This window comes from Phyllosticta citribraziliensis, assembly GCF_038025025.1.
Source record: "Phyllosticta citribraziliensis strain CPC 17464 chromosome Unknown J3D65scaffold_3, whole genome shotgun sequence".
Classification (NCBI taxonomy): domain Eukaryota; kingdom Fungi; phylum Ascomycota; class Dothideomycetes; order Botryosphaeriales; family Phyllostictaceae; genus Phyllosticta; species Phyllosticta citribraziliensis.
In genome coordinates this window covers 14,875-31,967 of record NW_027117340.1, presented here as the reverse complement: position 1 = coordinate 31,967, position 17,093 = coordinate 14,875, and the positions used below count along the sequence as shown (strand labels likewise).

Genomic DNA, 17,093 nt, shown 5'->3' with positions numbered 1-17,093 from the left:
TCTGACGTTGCGAGTTGACCAAAGCTGCAGAATCCTACCACAGCCTGCGTCGCTTGGCCGACCCCACGCAGTGGATACCTCAATTGGAGTCCGTTTGACCTTCACAGCCTCGACGCCTTGGAGCATCATGTCGCGCGCGGAGAGTATATATGTTTTCTTTGTTTCGTTTGTCAAGTAATGTAGCATCAGCATCATACCAAAAGTCAACAAGAGACTTGATCTCACCAGCAAGTGCTCGAAAACCACCAATCCTCCAATTGAGCCCAACATCAAACCATGACGCACATCGGCTTCCGCGACGCCTTCTCCATTATACAAATCCTCCTCTACTCCCCGGCAATAATCATAGCCGTCATCCTCTGCATCCGCCACGGTTTCCGCAGCTCAAGCGGCTGGCGCTTCCTCCTCACCTTCATCCTGGCGCGTTTGCTGTCCTCGTCTTTCCAACTTGCAACCATCAACGACCCACACAACACATCGCTGTACACGGCGGAATGGGTGCTCCTCGCCAGTGCACTATCGCCCTTTGAGTTGATGGCGCTGGGCTTGCTGTCGCGCGCCCTGGGCTCCATTGAGCGCGTGCGCGGCGTCGGCTTTGTCAAAATCACCACCCGCCATATCCAGTGGATGGAGCTGCTCAACACGGTGGCCTTCGTGCTCGGCATCGTCGGCGGCGTCAAGGCGGGCAAGTCGTACGATTCGACCAAGGACGCCGTGCCCGCCAGTCAGACCGAGAGCAAGGTCGCCATCATCCTCTTGATTGTCATTTTGGGCCTCTTGGTCGTTGCGACGGCTTTGACAGCCCAGCAGATTGGCTTCGCTGAGCCCGGCGAGAAGCGTATCGTCGTGGCCGTGGCCGTTTCACTGCCATTCATGTTTGTTCGCATGATGTATTCGGCCGTTGGCATGTTCAACACGAGCGAGACCGCAAGGTTCAGTCCGGTGTGGGGCTCCGTCGCTCTTCTCTTTGGCATGGGAGTGTTGATGGAGTTGGCCGTCGTCTTCATCTACCTGGCGGTGGGCTGGACGCTGAAGAGAATTCAGCACGCTCCGGTGGAATCATCTTGTGAAGAAGCCGAGTTGAACAAGAGAGAGTCAGCATAGTGCCAAAAGAATGGTTGAGTAGACGTGTGAGAGTGTTTTGTGGATTGAGAATATAACTTCCAAAGAATTAGATTTGATAGACATGACATCATGAGAAGAAATCAACTTTTCCGAACCCCCAAGCTTAGTCCATGGCCACGAACTTAGTCCATGGTCAAAACGGCACGGAACCTTGGCTTTCCGGCCATCATGTACTCGAACGCCTCGTCAGCCTTCTCGAGCGGGAACTTTTCAATCAGGCACTTGACGTCCTGGTTCTGCGCAAAGGCAAGAGCCTCCTCGCTGTCGAGCGCGTGACCCGCGGGCCAGCCGTGCACACTGGCGCCCTTGACAATCAGGGGGACGGTGTTGACCGGGATGTCTCCGACGGCTGCGACATGTTAGCGTGGTTCAGCATTGGGGTGTATCTGACTTACGAGCAAGAATGAGCAGCTTGCCCTCAATGCCGAGACCGTTGATCAGAGGACCAATAATCTTGGGGTTGGGAGCAGTGACGACGATGCACGACGCGCCTCCCATCTTTTGCAGAGCCTCGGCGGCATCCTCCTTGCTCGTGTCAATGTAGGCGTTGGCGCCGAGCTTAAAGGCAAAGTCCCTCTTCGAGTCGCTGCTGGAGATGGCGACAGTCTTGTATCCCATCTTGCGAGTGTACTGGAGGGCCAAGTGACCAAGGCCACCGAGACCCTGAACGGCGACGGTGTCTCCGTGGACAATGTTCATCTTCCTGAGGGAGTTGAAGACGGTGACACCAGCGCAGAGGAAGGGAGCGGCTTCGGCGGGGTCGAGCTCCTTGGGCACGCTGACGGCGGCCTCAGTGCGGAGGAGAGTGTACTCGGCGTCTGGAGTTGTCAGCGGTGTCTTGTTGAAGCAAGTTGTTGACTTACATCCACCGTCCCGGGTGATGCCGTTGACCTCTGCCTGGACGCAGGTCTGGAAAAATCCACGGTTGCAAGACTTGCAAATACCGTCGTGACCTCCGTGCCAAGCGCCACCGACGCGGTCTCCAATCTGCCACTTCTTCTCACCAGGACCGACGGCGACGACGGTTCCAACGATTTCGTGTCCGGGAATTCTGGGGCTGCAAAACGTTGGCAAAATATCCAAAAAGCTTCTTCCTCAACCAACTTACACTTCGCCCATCATACCCTCCTTGAGCATGGCATCGGAATGGCAGACACCACAGGCGTGGACCTTGATGAGAATCTGACCCTGCTGGGGGTGCTTGAGCTCCAACTCCTTGATGACCAGAGGAGAGTTGTGCTTCTCAAAGACCGCGGCCTTGTAGGTTTTCGGGAGTTGCGGAGACATTGTGAGGAGGTGTTGCGTGAGAAGATACTGCGTGAATCGAGGAGAGGTGTTGTCCGAAGAGAGTTGTGTTGTTGGACGAGAAGGGTACAGCGGGAGGGGCTTTTAAGTCAAAGAGCGTTGTCCGACTCGTGGGCTTTTGGTGACGTCGGTTTTAATCGGCGGGGCATCCCAGTCAAAGTCCGCTCAGATCCGCCATGGCGGTCATTTTCGTCCAGAGCGTTCTCTTGCTCTCTGCAACGTGCCCGTGTGGCTGCTGGTGGATTTCTCTCACTGGTCCCACGACAACGCTAACCCCTCTTGCCGCGCGTGTCTTGTACACGCCTCTTGATTGTTGCCATCCGAGGCGAGTTCTGCGGTCGCCGTTGCGCCTCTCTCTCAAGGCTCGTTCACGACTCGGTCGAGCAGATCGCCAGTTGGAAAATGGTCTAGATTGGGGAGGGATTGGCGTGACGTCACGCCATGAAGAACGAGGGAGAGGTCTGTGAGCATCTTGGTCAGCGGCGCGGACAGAAGAACGCAAAACCCAGGAGGCCGAAAACTGATTAGTCGAAATCTATCCACAGGGCGGTGCTTACTATAGCGATTGCTGTGCTGTGCTTTGCTGGCCTCAGATTGGAGGTGCCGTTGGGTGGTTAGTGAACCGTCAGCCAGAGATGGTTGGGGCCTGAATAATCCGATAGGTAATCATGGCCGTGACTGAGCATGGCACCACGCTGTTTGACCGGCGACGGAGAAGCGACTTAACGGCGAGGGCGAGGGAAAGGGACTGAATCGGGACGGGGATGCCGAACTGGAGCGCGACGAACGGGGCGACGTCCATATAAGAGGTGTCGAACGACAGAGGCTCCTTGACGCTGGGAAGACACCATCAAGGTGTGTGGCCCGTGCTTGCCGGCCTGCTGACACCACGGCAGCGGAACGACGGGAGGTCATGTCAGGTCGCGTTCATCACCAACAACACCACTACTCGTACCGCCCGCAACCACCGACCTCCGCGTCAGCATGTCTTCAAGTTAAGCACGTTGACCTTGGCCAAACTGATCTGCAACAGCCGCCCGCCGCATCAAGCTTACATTTTGACAGCGACGGAGCAACGACTTTGACCGAAATAGTCGGAATCCGAAGGAAAACTGCAAGCCGACTCCTTGAACCTGACTGTACAACCGCATCGGACTCCATGACGTCGTTGATGCTGCCTTGGGTCGTCGAGACGACCAGGGCCGCCCTTCGTCTTCGCGTTACGGACCCTGACGCCCTAGGCCCCGAGCCCCGTGCGTGGTAAGCACTCCAGGCAGCTCATCTTGGCATCTCGCGACTTGCATTGTGCGCGATCTGTAATCCACAGTCTGGATGTCGTGTGGAAACTGTGCAAGTCGGACAGTTATAACGTCCGTGGCTGTCAAACCGCGGAATTGTCGTGTTTGAGGTCCGAAGAAAATGCACTGCCAAGGTGCAGGGCTCATTTTGCAAAGTCGTTTGGGGTCTGTGACACATAAGACAGCAGTTCCTGCGCGCAACGATCAGTAATTGTTGCGTTGTACATACAGAGGGAACAAACGATGTTGATGTTGCAGTGTTGGCCGCTGGAAGCCTGAAAATCCCGGCCTTTGCCGGACATTTCCTGCAGCGCCCGACGTGTCTACGTTGCGCTGGCCAACATGCCAGCTCGGGGCTTCGACTAGTCCGAGCCCCCGCCAACGGACAAGACGCACTAGACCGCCTTCGGCCCTCCGTCTCGGTCTTACCCCCTGTTTCTCGAATCTGGGTGTCTGACTCGCTGACGAGGGAGATGGCGCAACGTCGAGAACACATCTGGCCACCATCGAAGACGGCCCAGCAAAAGTCCGATCTGCCTCAGAAGTCGTTCTGTGCCTGGTTTTGAACAGTTCGGTAGTGGTGCTTTTCTGCGAGACTACGCCAAAGGCGTGAACCATGACCGCGCGACGTCACTTGAACCACCGCTATAGATCTTGCCTTCGGGGTGGTGCATGGTGGCTTCCGCCTTGCACGCTCGGTCCTTGGCAATCTTTTTCCAGGGCGCTCCCCAGAACGGACCGCCTTTGTTCAAAAGTCCGAGGTCCGGATAGCACCGTGAATGGCCACGGACCCTGGAACCGACAAACCACTTGCCCACAAAACGCCCATGAGGCTGATATAAGCTTCATTGATGCTTGAACACTCACCACAGCACGGGTGCCTAGCCTTTTAGTACACAGGTCGGACGCTCGTTCTGGATTTGTTTGGTCCGATCATTTTCAACCAGACTAATCGTCGTTCGCGTTCAAGTAGCTCCGGGCACTGCCGTTGCTGTTGGTACTTTTACTGCCATCTTCTCCTCTTTCACATTCCCGCTAGACCTGCAGCCGAAGCAAACCACACCAGCCGCGAAACGAATAGTCTCCTCTGGCTCTCGAGCCAACCACAGGCACGACCATGGCAGCCTACCCCCCCGACAACCTCGAAGAGATTGTTCGATCTCATTCTCTGGATTCCAATGGACTGCCTCGCTTCACGGTGAGCGAAAGCTCAAGAAGCAAAGAGTTTGACTCGGACGGAGACTTGAATTCACCAGACGACAAGGACGACGAGAAAGATGTTTTGGAGAGTAGCGGAGCTACCAAGGCCGAGGATTGGCACATGACTGAAGACCTCAGACGCATCAAGCAAGAGAACTACGAAGATGGGGCGAGAAGTGCCAGGTTAGGAGTTACGTGGCAGAACCTTACAGTCAAGGGTGAGCAATCCTCATCCTCCCTTCGTCCCGTCTAACACCTTCAGGCATATCGAGCGATGCTACTTTCCAGGAGAACGTTTTGTCCCAGTACAAACCCAACAAAGGTGGCCCGAAGGGCAAGCCTTTGAAGACCATCATTCAAGACTCGCATGGATGCGTCAAGCCAGGCGAGATGTTGCTGGTTCTTGGCCGTCCTGGCGCCGGCTGCACCACCCTGCTCAGCATGCTTTCGAACCGGAGACTTGGATACGAGGAAATCACCGGAGACGTCAAGTTCGGAAACCTGGATCACAAGCAAGCCAAGCAATACCGAGGACAAATCGTCATGAACACCGAGGAAGAAATCTTTTTCCCTGCCCTCACGGTTGGACAGACCATCGACTTTGCGACTCGCATGAAGGTTCCCGCTCATCTGCCTCCTGGCGTGAATACGCCTGAAGAATATGTCACGGGAATGAAAGACTATCTGCTCAGATCCATGAGCATTGAGCACACGTATGATACCAAGGTTGGCAACGAGTACGTTCGAGGAGTTTCTGGCGGAGAGCGCAAGCGTGTGTCAATCATCGAGTGCCTGGCCACTCGAGGCTCTGTATGGGCATGGGACAACTCGACGCGAGGACTGGATGCTTCGACGGCCCTCGAGTACACCAAGGCCATTCGCGCCATGACGGATATTCTCGGCCTCACTACCATCGTGACCCTCTACCAGGCCGGAAACGGTATTTACAACCTCTTCGACAAGGTTCTCTTGCTCGACGGCGGCAAGCAAATTTACTACGGTCCCGGCGACCAAGCTGTGCCCTTCATGGAGCACCTCGGATTCGTCTGCGATCCCTCTGCAAACAAGGGAGATTTCCTCACTGGCGTCACCGTTCCAACCGAGCGAGTCATTGCCCCCGGCTTTGACAATCGATTCCCAAGAAACGCGGATGAGATCAAGGCAGAGTACGACAAGTCGCTCATCAAGCCCGCCATGATCGCCGAATACGAATATCCCCAAACTTCAGAAGCTGCGCAATACACCGAGGAGTTCAAGGCGCAGGTTCAATACGAAAAGAACAAGAGCCTTCCCAACTCATCCCCGTTGACGACGAGTTTCCTTACTCAAGTCAGGGCTTGTGTGATCCGCCAGTACCAGATTCTCTGGGGAGACAAGTGGACCCAAATCTTTTTGCAGTTTGCGACTCTGATACAGGGTCTCATTGCCGGCTCCCTCTTCTACGACTCTCCAGACAACTCGGCAGGGCTCTTCACCAAGGGCGGTGCCCTTTTCTTTGCTCTCCTGTACAATGCTCTAGTTGCCATGTCGGAAGTCACAAACTCCTTCACAGGACGGCCCGTGATGGCAAAGCACCGGACTTTTGCACTTTACCACCCGGCCGCGTTCTGTATCGCCCAAGTCGCTGCAGATATTCCCATCCTTCTTTTCCAAATCACGCAATTTGCCGTTGTAGTGTACTTCATGGTTGGGCTCCAAGTGGTGGCAGCGAAGTTCTTCATCTTCTGGTTTACCCTCTTCACCACAACCATGGCCATGACCGCCATGTTCCGGTTTGTCGGTGCCGCTTTTCCCAATTTCGACGCCGCCAGCAAAGTTTCGGGTTTCCTCATCTCGGCGCTCGTCACGTACGTTGGATACGAAATCAGCAAGCCGGACATGCACCCCTGGTTCGTTTGGATTTACTGGATTGACCCGCTGTCGTACGGTTTCGAATCTCTGATGGGCAACGAGTTCCACGACACAATCATTCCTTGCGTCGGAGGAAGTTTGATTCCCACGGGCCCCACGTACACGGATAGTTCCTTCCAATCTTGCGCTGGCGTTGGAGGGGCCAAGCCAGGAGCTGTCACCGTCAGCGGCGATGACTACTTGGCCTCGCTTTCCTACAAGCACACGCACATCTGGAGAAACATTGGCATCAACTGGGCCTGGTGGGCTCTCTACGTCGGACTCACCATCTTCTTCACCAACCGCTGGAGGCAAATGGGCGAAGGTGGCAAGTCCCTCCTCATTCCCCGTGAAAACCAAAAGAAGGCGTCGCATCTCTTGACTGCTCCAGATGAGGAGAACCAAATCACCGAGAAGCCCCCTGTCGCCGACGACAAGAAAGACGAGGCGGGATACGACAGTGATCAGCTCAACGATCAGCTGATTCGCAACACTTCTGTCTTCACCTGGAAGAATCTCACGTACACGGTCAAGACCCCTTCAGGGGATAGAAAGTTGCTCGACAATGTTCAAGGCTACGTCAAACCTGGAACACTCCTTGCTCTTATGGGCTCTTCTGGAGCCGGCAAGACGACTTTGCTGGACGTTCTTGCACAGAGGTACAATTTCTCCTTTCTCATCTTTAAATAAGGCAACTAACCTTTCTCCAGAAAAACCGAAGGTACCATTAACGGGTCTATTCTTGTCGACGGCCGTCCTCTCCCTGTCTCCTTTCAGCGTTCGGCCGGCTACTGCGAGCAGCTTGATGTCCACGAACCATTGGCAACAGTGCGCGAAGCTTTGGAATTCTCTGCCCTACTCCGTCAGTCCAGAACCACCCCACGCGAAGAGAAGCTCAAGTACGTCGACACTATCATCGAGCTCCTTGAGCTCCACGACATTGAAAACACTTTGATTGGTCGTCCTGGAGCTGGTCTTTCCGTCGAGCAGCGCAAGCGAGTCACGATTGGTGTTGAACTAGTCTCGAAGCCCTCAATCCTCATCTTCCTCGACGAGCCCACGTCTGGACTTGACGGTCAAGCAGCTTTCAACACTGTTCGTTTCCTGCGCAAGCTTTCCGCGGTCGGCCAAGCAGTCTGCGTCACCATTCACCAGCCGTCCGCCTCGCTCTTTGCCCAATTCGACATGCTACTCTTGCTTGCCAAGGGAGGCAAGACTGTGTACTTTGGCGAAATTGGCCAAAACGCCAACACCATCAAGGAATACTTTGGTCGCTACGGAGCACCTTGCCCGCCGGCTTCCAACCCCGCTGAACACATGATCGACGTCGTCTCTGGAGGACTCTCTCAAGGCAGGGACTGGAACTCGGTCTGGCTCGAGTCTCCAGAGCACCAAAAGACGACTTCGGACTTGGATGCTTTGATCGCGGACGCGGCTTCGAAGCCTCCGGGAACTGTCGACGACGGCCACGAATTCGCCACGTCCATCTGGGAACAGACGCGACATGTTTCACATCGCATGAACGTCGCCATGTACCGTAATGTTGATTACGTCAACAACAAGTTTGCACTCCACATCGGATCGGCACTGTTCAACGGCTTCACCTTTTGGATGATTGGCGACCGCGTCGCTGATCTGCAGCTCAAGCTCTTTGCGATTTTCAACTTCATCTTCGTCGCCCCTGGTGTCATTGCCCAGTTGCAGCCGCTCTTCCTCGACCGCCGTGACATTTACGAGACGCGCGAGAAGAAGAGCAAAATGTACCACTGGATCCCCTTTGTCACCGGGCTGATTGTCAGCGAAATACCCTACCTGATCATTTGTGCAGTCTTTTACTACTGCTGCTTTTACTTTACGTCTGGTTTCCCCGCGGCGCCCAAGTATGCTGGCGCGACTTTTTTCGTCATGCTCATCTACGAGTTCATTTACACGGGCATCGGCCAGGTAAGCCTTGACACCCCCTTCTTCCGCATTTTTACTGACTCTTCAGTTTGTTGCCGCCTACACACCCAACGCCGTCTTCGCCGCCATGGTCAATCCGCTCATCATCACTATTCTCGTCTCCTTCTGCGGTGTCCTTGCTCCGTACGACGCTCTCCAAGACTTTTGGAAGTACTGGATGTACTGGATTGACCCTTTCAACTATCTGATGGGCGCACTCATGATCTTCGGCGTGTGGGAGTCGACCGTCAAGTGTTCCGAAAGCGAACTCGCAACCTTCAACCCCCCTCCGAACCAGACTTGCGGCAGCTACATGACCGACTATCAAAGCACGATTCTCGGCGGCGGCACTAACCTCCTCAACCCCGACGCCACCTCTGGCTGCCAGGTTTGCAAGTACAGAGACGGCGCGGCGTATCTCGAGACACTCAACTTGAAGGACTACTACTACGGATGGAGAGATGCGGCTATTTGTGTCATTTTCGCCATCTCGTCATATGCCCTGGTCTATTTGATGATGAAATTGAGGACCAAGGCAACGAAGCGCGCAGAGAGTTGATCGAAGAAAGAAAAAAAGATGGAATGGTAATGTTGTTTAGAGAATTTTGATAGATGGAGGATGATACCTGCAGACTGGATGAGCAACGGCTATACCAAAATGTCACGAGCATGCAGTTGTTGCGTTTTCCTGAGTAGATTTTTGACGATTAGATACACAGCGTTGCCTCGAGGCAAGAGGTTCTCCCTTGTACAATAATCACGAATTTTTCGCCAGTTAGATATAATCATTGCTACTGTTGAATTACTTCTTCTGTAAAATTTTGTGCGCGCACTCGTTTGTCTCTGGCTAACAGCGATAAAGTGTCTCAAATATCACTAATCCAACAAAGCGGCCCTCGGTATCATCACTTCGACTCAGTAATCAAAATCCCTCCTCACGACAACCATCCAATTGGCCGCTGCACGAAGTAAGCCTATCTACTCGCGTCATCAGTCAGAACAGGCGTGCCGCACAGTCATCGCGCAGTTCGACCAACAAAGACCACTTCCGTCCGTCATCCGTATCCGCGCTCCCGCAACCACGCACCTCGTCTCGACCTCCACCTTGTCGTCAGCTTCCACCGCAACGAGATCTTGACTCACCATTCTCCGTCCGGCCGACGTGGCATTCATATGTCTTCAACAAGGGTGAAGTGCACATCACCGAGCATTCCATGATAAAGTAAACAGTGCGCATTGCGCAGTTCGCACTCAAGACATCGCAGCTCGGCCTCCGAGCGCCTGAGGCAACGCTCCGAACACAAGGGGTAAAACGATGGGCGCAGGCACAATCCACGTCACCGCGCCGCGCCACGCGCCGGGGAACGAACGAACCCTTCCAGAACACCCACCCTCCGGCGCGGAGTCAAGACGGACGCCCGAGGATTCATGGCGCCCGGGCGCCCGGACCGTGCCGAAGCTCTTTGCCGTACTGCGGGATTCCGCCCGGATAGTTGACTTGCTCGTAAGCTTTGCCTGGGATGCTGCCGCCCATGTAGGTCGAGTGAACACCTGCTTGTGTCAGCTGAGGAGCGTTCGATGCGGAAACAGAACAGACCGTAGTCGAGGACTTTTGGAAACAGTGACAGGTCGCTCAACTCGTTTACTCTCTTCTTCCACGCCCTGCTCGCCTCGTCAGTGGGGATGATGTACTTGACTCCCTCGCGTTCCATCAGCTTCATGCAATCTACGATCCAGCGGCCCTGGCATTCGATGGTGGCAGGACCGTTGGAGAGTAAGGTCGGCCCGTGTGGTCCGTACGTGTGGAACATGTTTGGATATCCGGGAACAGTAACGCCGAGGTAGGTCATGGCAGCGGACTTCCACTCGTCCTTCAGTGACTTGCCATCAATGGAGCGAAGTCCCATGCTTGTCATGCCGCCTGCAAAAGTCAACAAAAGAACGCATGGCTGCAGTGGTCGGACATACCCGTGGTAATGTCGAATCCAGTAGCGATGCAAATGACATCAAACTCGTGCTCCGTGCCATCTTCGAGCAGAATCCCCTTTTCCGTGATTGCCTTGATCTCATTGCCCCTGAGATCAACCACGTCGACGTTCGGCCTGTTGAACTGTTCATAGTAGTTCTGCTCAAGGCAGGGCCTCTTGGTGCCAAAGGGGTGTGGCTTCTTAAGAGGTGCCAGAAGTTCTCGCTTGCGCGGGTCATGGATTCTGGCCCTTTGGTTTTTGGCCCAAAATTTGTACGCCTCGTCGTTGGCTTCTTCGGCGAACAGCATGTCCTAAATTTGTGTAAGCATTGAGGCTATGAAGGATGGCAAAGGAATCACCTTGTAGTTTCCCAACCAGAATCCAAATCCGCCATGGTCCCACAACTTCCGGTAGACTGCCTCTCTCTCTTGCTCGTTGTCGTCGAAAGTGTTTCTCTCATTGAAAGTGAAGAGGAAGCCGCCAAAACAGTGCTCTCGAAGTTCAAAGAGCCGATGGTAGAATTGTTTGGCATTGTTCTGCTCCTCCTTGGACAGTGGCCTCTTGCCCATCGGTACTGTCAGGTTGGGCGTTCGTTGAAAGACTTTGAGCTCTCCGGCCATGGGACCCCACTCCTGTGCAACCTGAACTCCCGATGCACCAGTGCCAATCACGGCACACTTTTTGCCGTGAACCTCGACGCCCTCGTCGGGCCAAAACGACGAGTGTGCGATGAAACCCTTGAACTTGTCGATGCCGAGCCAGTCAGGCACGTACCGCTTTGCAGCGAAACCAGCGGCGACGATGAAATACTTGCTCTTCGCATTACGTCCATCGGCCGTCTTAACGTGCCACTTTCCTTCCTTTTCATCAAACTGGGCGTCGACCACGACGGAACCAAAGGCAGTGTCCTTGGATAGGTCCAAAACCTTGTCCATGTGGTTGAAGTAGGCACGAAGCTCCTCGTAGTTGGGATAGTTGGTCGTCCAAGTCCAGTCCTTGTAGACTTCAGGAATGCTCAATTCGTACTCGGGGACCTCCGAGTCCACGCGGGCTCCAGGATATCTGTTCCATCGCCAGGTGCCTCCAAATCCATCGCCAGCTTCGTAGATGACGGTTCTGAAGCCACGCTTCCGGAGCTCATAGAGCATGTACGTGCCTGCGAACCCGGCGCCGACGATCAGGGCATCCACTTCCAAGTTGTCATTATACGGATACTTGTCCGAAGGTCGGTAAGCAAATTCATGGAGTTCAGTCTTGATCGGGCCCGGCATTGTGGAAGTGAGCAGTTTTCGAACGAGTTCTTGCAACTGTAGGCGACCGACCACATCCTCCGACCTCCTCTCTTGTAAATATACTGGTTCGGTTAACAGGAACTGCCTGGCAGATGCGGAGAATCCATGGGGTTTCCAGCGCGGACCTAAGGAATTTGAGCATATCACTGCTCGTGTGGACGATCACCTTTCCATTTCTGGCTAGTCAGTTCCTTTGTGCCAATAGCGGTCATACGGCTAACTCTGACAGTCGTGCGGGGTTGCAGAGTCATCCAGGTTGGCGTTGTGGTGGAGGCGGGGAACGGTGTGAGGACGTCAAGCCTTGTCATCCCCCGCACGCCAAGGTTGTTTCTGGAATGATTTTGAATTCGAAAGTCGTTGAGCTGTGGTGTAGCGATAGTTGGTGGACACTGGAAGGACCCCAAGCATATCGGTCTAGTCTTGGGCAACAGAATGCGGTTCTGATAGCGGATAGAGATCCGTTCAACACATCTGTCAGCAAAATAGTCGCAGCTGAAGAAGAGTGCACTTGAAGACGACATTTGACGTCACGGTCTGAATTCGGCAGTCTCCGATCAACCTTGCAGGGAGCCACGTTGCTTGGTGTTGAAGCTTGGCTTGACCACAGCAGTGTGGCTGAGTAATGGCGGGGACCCGCTATAGGGCGCTGGACAAAGTATATGCAATGAGATATACTGGTGCGACTCCCGATGTGACAGACTTGCATGAGAGCGCAGACTGAACAGAGACTGATTCTCACCTCTCTGAAAAGACAACAATCGAAATGCCTCTTTTTCAAATCCAACCAGGCGTCAACCCTTTGCCGAAAGACATCAACCTGGCAGGAAAGAATGTCATTGTGACAGGAGCCAACGCTGGTATCGGGTACGAAAGCGCCAGACAACTTCTTGCGCTCAATGCCGAGGTGGTCATTCTGGGCGTCAGAAATATCGACAAAGGCGAAGAAGCGAAGAAGTCTTTGCTCCAAGATGAGACCATCAGAGGCGGCGGACGTAGCGCGTCGTCCGTCAAAGTCATGAAGTTGGACCTGGCCGAATACGTAAGTGTCGTCGACTTCGTTTCCAGGGTCCGAGCGGAAGTAGAGGAGCTCCACGTCTTGATACTCAACGCCGCGATTGGCAATGTCGATCTTCAGTGTGCATCATCCGGCCACGAGCTCCTGCTCCAGGTCAACTTCCTCTCCAGCGCTTTGCTACTCCTACAGCTTCTTCCTTTGCTGGAGGAGTCGGCCAAGAAATCAGGAGCTCCTTCCCGAATCAATTGGGTCGGCAGCCGAGCTATGGTTATCAGCAGCCTTCGATGGCATCCAATCAAAGGCAACACCATTAGCCACTTTGACGACCCCAAGAACTTTTACTCTTTTCAAAGATATGGCGACACCAAAGCGATGGCTTTCATGTTCCTCAGGGAGCTGGCGACGCGGATCGAGCCCAGTCGAGTGATTCTGAACACGGTCTGTCCGGGACTGGTACATTCCAGGATCGCCGAAGTGCTTCCTTTCTACTATCGCTACGTAATGAGATTATTCAAGTCCTTCACTGCGCGTCCGACGGAGGAGGGTGCGCGGATTGTCGTGTTCATGGTCGCTGTTGCCGGTGCCGAGTCCCACGGGAAATTCTACGTCAATCAAGCCGAAGAAAAGTGAGTTTGTGTCGAAGATGTAGAATGTGGCTGACTTTCAAAGGACCCCTGCTTTCATGGACACTGCTGACGGACTCGAGATGCAACGATTGGTGTGGAAGGATTCCCTGAGCGAGCTGTCGCAGCAGGCGACACTTCCGTTTGAAGTTTCTGAAGATCAGCAGTGAAAATGTGGCCCTTTGTTTTGCAGGGAAGGGAAATCGGATGGCCATGGGTTTTGTGTAGAGATTGGTAGCAGTCTGGGTTCTTGGCCTCAATGGAGTCGCGTCTCGCTTACCTAAACCTGCAATGACGTCGACGAAACCGATTCGTTTCCGTGACAACCCAACTCTGCATTCCTTCTCTGGTACCACCAACGCAATGCTTACCGAAAACGCCAGCCTGCGCTACGACCAATACTGTGGGCTCATCGAGACCTACCGCTTCTCTCGCGAACGAGGGTTTGTGACCGAGACGGCGCCTCGCGAGCTCGGCCACGACGAGGTCTTGATCGAAACCACCCACTCTGGCATCTGCTACACCGATGTCCACGCAAAGGGAAAAGGCTGCGGCCTAGGCCATGAAGGAGTCGGCACGGTCCTCAAGCTGGGGGATGGTGTCAAGGATCTCAAGATTGGTGAAAGAGTGGGATGGGGGTTCGTCTTCCCTCTGGCAGCGTGGGCTGTGCTGACTGGTTCTCAGATGGTTGCATCACGTCGGTATCCCTCGTATCCTCGAATTCCTGCCGCTCCGTTGACACGATACCAGTCCTGTGGTAGCTGCAAGGTCTGCGTACAAGGCTACCGGCAATATTGCGCTGAAGCGTGCGGTTTCGCTTTCGGAGAGCTCGACCAAGGCTCAATGGGAAACTATGCGATCAGGAACCGCACCTTCGTCAATCGCATCCCGGATGCGATAGAGTCTGAGCACGCTGCGCCGCTCATGTGCGCCGGCGCCAGTACATACGAAGCCCTCATGGCCGCAGAGGTGCAGCCAAGCGACCGTGTCGGCGTAGTTGGCATTGGCGGCCTTGGCCACATGGCAGTGCTATTTGCAAAGGCGATGGGATGCGCTGTAACTGCGCTTTCGGACACGCCAGACAAGGAGGAAGATGCTCGAGCTATGGGAGCAGATGAGTTCATCTTTTTGGAGCAGAGCAGAGAAAACAAGGTGGGTGACTCGTCTCCCATTGACGTTCTTCTGCTCTGCGCAACCGAGATTCCATCGCTCGCTGGTTTGATCCTGCTCCTCGCCCGTCGTGCTCGAATCGTGTGCATGACGATCCAGCAAAGCCCGATTGAAGTGCCGTACATGCCGTTTGTTCTTCCCGGTCTCAGAATTATTGCCTCGACGGAGGCCTCAAGACAGCACTTTCAAAACATGTTGAATTTTGTCGCAAGACATGGAATCAAGCCTTGGACGTCCCTGTTCCCTTTGACAAGAGATGGAGTAGCCGAAGCATTCAAGACACTCGAAGAAGGGCGAATGAGATACAGAGGAGTGCTCCACGCTGTAAAAGAGCCTGGGAAATCCGCGTGAGTGTGAGTTTAGTTTGTACATCTCGCTGCAAGTGCGAGTAGAGAGATCTCCATGGAGTGTACTACCTGGCGGCATAATCCAAGAGTCTGCGGCGATCCTCTGCTTTCGCATTCCATGACTGCAATTTTCCTTTCGCGTTGGAGCTTCGAAAGATGGTCCAAACGACTTCCTCAAGCAGGAATGGCGCGTGTCCTCCCACGCGGCCATCGTCTGTTCTGGAATGAGAGTGTCAAGATGCTTTCTCCAAACCTCCAAGCGCCAGGCACTTTCGGACGGCTCGTTGCGTGGAGATGCAGTAGCGCTGGAGACTACCAGACGAAACGCGGGACGCACAAATCACTCACATCCGCCATATCGGCCTAGACGCCTTGGACGTCACCAATCAATGGTAGGCTGATTTCAATGTTCCACATCCAGCCATGGATCACATCTAGAGCAACGAACAGTGCTCGACTGGCTCATCTGTGCTGCACGCGCATGCCTCCTGTGTATCCAGTGCCTTGGCGATGACGGCTGGCGGACGCACATTTCGCGCAGAGCTGTATGTGGAAGAGTATAAGTACCGTTGGTTGCTTACAGGAGTAAATGCCATCCAATATCAGCTTCCCCTTACCGAACAACATACACAGCAAAATCTCCGAATCGAAAATGTCTTGCGCTTGCGGCTCCACCTGCAACTGTACCGGCCCTGCCGACTGCACTTGTGACAAGAGTCAATGCACTTGCGGTGCTTGCGTACGTTTCCCTCTGCTTGCACCAGGACTTGATTGAACTGACTGGCTTTCAGAAGGGTCACTGAGACATCGCATTTCAATACTCGAAGCAAAGCCTGGGCATCCCTTCAGAGATTCGTAGCCCGCAATCAAAGAACTTTCAAAAATGTCTCTCACCAACCGTCGAGCCAATCGTGCTGATCGCCGTGCCCGTACAAGCTTTACGCAATCCTTCTCGGCCAATCATGACACGCGAAAGATGACTCGAAAGGCAAATGCTAAGAAACTATCCATCCATTTCGTGTCGACAATTAAACAGAACCAAGCCATGACGTATCCAAACCGTGACGGCCTTGACCTTTTGGACTCGAAGATTCACAAGAATTAGCAGCAACAATCGAGCCACTTTACACAACTCAACTCTTTATACAACAGTCTTGTCGTTGCAACAGTCGTTCTCGCCCAGGGCTCGTCGCCAACAAGCGAAATTGGACGAGAAATGGTGGTTGCGATTAAGGTTTTGGCGGCCCGTGGCAAAGACATCCCTGGACTAGACCTCGAGAACCCTGTCGACAGCAACATTTCATCGTGCATCGACGGCTGCCTGCAAGATTGAGCGAAATGGCATGCAGCGTTTTTGATGCTTAGATTTGCTGGTGCGTATCACGATACTTGGCTGTAGTCCGTGATCAACCTCGTGCTGCAGCACCTCTTCCCAAGTACATGGCCTGCCACGGTGCACGCCTCAGGGCAACCAACATCTCCAGACCCTTCAGTTGCATCCAGCTCGCGCCGCATCAGCCCTGCGCCACGTTCTGGGGAGCAGCCACCGCTCATCCAATGACGCACAGAGGCGCGCTTCGCGGCCAGGTACCAGTGCGGGCAGACAGGGAGCAGGCTGCGGTTTCGAAACGGGGAGCCAGGCTTGGCCGTGCGCCATTGCTGGCGGTTGAAAGGCACTGATCGATGAGCGTAATTAAGAGGGCAACGGCGCGTCTAACGGCGGACAGAGTTGGTGTGCTCAGCGGCCGGGGCACGGCATTGCAGGGCTGGCCATGACAAGGCGCAGGCCAGCGTGCTGAAAGTATATACCGCCCACAGACTCGTGTCTCGATTCTGTCCCCGGAATCTCGCCGTCGTCGCTCTTTTCATTACGCTGCTTTCAAACGTTTTGCTTTTTCTTCCAGTCACTCTTTTGACCTT

General features: G+C 54.2%; 6 protein-coding genes across 6 annotated transcripts; 4 read left to right on the top strand and 2 right to left on the bottom strand.

The window, feature by feature from the left end:
• The first annotated feature begins 12 nt into the window (after positions 1–12).
• J3D65DRAFT_615382 (uncharacterized protein) lies at positions 13–1,223 on the top strand. The gene has a single exon (XM_066799324.1). It carries the CDS (start codon positions 277–279, stop codon positions 1,102–1,104), a length of 828 nt encoding a protein of 275 aa, XP_066657386.1. The 5' UTR covers positions 13–276; the 3' UTR covers positions 1,105–1,223.
• Positions 753–2,851, bottom strand: J3D65DRAFT_234060 (chaperonin 10-like protein). The gene is made up of 4 exons (XM_066794707.1): positions 2,234–2,851; positions 1,989–2,182; positions 1,521–1,943; positions 753–1,474 (listed from the first exon to the last, which is right to left on the bottom strand). Exons 1-4 carry the CDS (start codon positions 2,410–2,412, stop codon positions 1,248–1,250), a joined length of 1,023 nt encoding a protein of 340 aa, XP_066657385.1. The 5' UTR covers positions 2,413–2,851; the 3' UTR covers positions 753–1,247.
• Positions 2,852–4,845: 1,994 nt separating this feature from the next.
• Positions 4,846–9,318, top strand: J3D65DRAFT_549338 (ABC-2 type transporter-domain-containing protein; the record flags this gene model as incomplete). The annotated part of the gene is made up of 4 exons (XM_066796950.1): positions 4,846–5,146; positions 5,191–7,477; positions 7,529–8,762; positions 8,809–9,318. 4 exons carry the CDS (start codon positions 4,846–4,848, stop codon positions 9,316–9,318), a joined length of 4,332 nt encoding a protein of 1,443 aa, XP_066657384.1.
• An 867-nt stretch (positions 9,319–10,185) lies between these two features.
• On the bottom strand, positions 10,186–12,036 carry J3D65DRAFT_584585 (cyclohexanone monooxygenase; the record flags this gene model as incomplete). The annotated part of the gene is made up of 4 exons (XM_066797742.1): positions 11,086–12,036; positions 10,728–11,037; positions 10,370–10,680; positions 10,186–10,323 (listed from the first exon to the last, which is right to left on the bottom strand). The coding sequence occupies exons 1-4, from the start codon at positions 11,995–11,997 to the stop codon at positions 10,186–10,188; spliced, it is 1,671 nt and encodes a 556-aa protein (XP_066657383.1). The 5' UTR covers positions 11,998–12,036.
• A 687-nt stretch (positions 12,037–12,723) lies between these two features.
• Positions 12,724–14,019, top strand: J3D65DRAFT_615362 (uncharacterized protein). The gene is made up of 2 exons (XM_066799323.1): positions 12,724–13,659; positions 13,703–14,019. Exons 1-2 carry the CDS (start codon positions 12,782–12,784, stop codon positions 13,824–13,826), a joined length of 1,002 nt encoding a protein of 333 aa, XP_066657382.1. The 5' UTR covers positions 12,724–12,781; the 3' UTR covers positions 13,827–14,019.
• On the top strand, positions 14,020–15,177 carry J3D65DRAFT_549174 (chaperonin 10-like protein; the record flags this gene model as incomplete). The annotated part of the gene is made up of 3 exons (XM_066796942.1): positions 14,020–14,294; positions 14,341–14,353; positions 14,407–15,177. The coding sequence occupies 3 exons, from the start codon at positions 14,020–14,022 to the stop codon at positions 15,175–15,177; spliced, it is 1,059 nt and encodes a 352-aa protein (XP_066657381.1).
• Positions 15,178–17,093: the final 1,916 nt, after the last annotated feature.

Coding starts and splice junctions, on each gene's coding strand:
- J3D65DRAFT_615382 (XM_066799324.1), top strand. CDS start 277: ATGACGCACATCGGCTTCCGCGACGCCTTCTCCATTATACAAATCCTC.
- J3D65DRAFT_234060 (XM_066794707.1), bottom strand. CDS start 2,412: ATGTCTCCGCAACTCCCGAAAACCTACAAGGCCGCGGTCTTTGAGAAG. Junction 2,183..2,233: donor GAGGGTATGATGGGCGAAGT/GTAAGTTGGTTG, acceptor AACGTTTTGCAG/CCCCAGAATTCCCGGACACG. Junction 1,944..1,988: donor CATCACCCGGGACGGTGGAT/GTAAGTCAACAA, acceptor TGACAACTCCAG/ACGCCGAGTACACTCTCCTC.
- J3D65DRAFT_615362 (XM_066799323.1), top strand. CDS start 12,782: ATGCCTCTTTTTCAAATCCAACCAGGCGTCAACCCTTTGCCGAAAGAC. Junction 13,660..13,702: donor GTCAATCAAGCCGAAGAAAA/GTGAGTTTGTGT, acceptor TGACTTTCAAAG/GACCCCTGCTTTCATGGACA.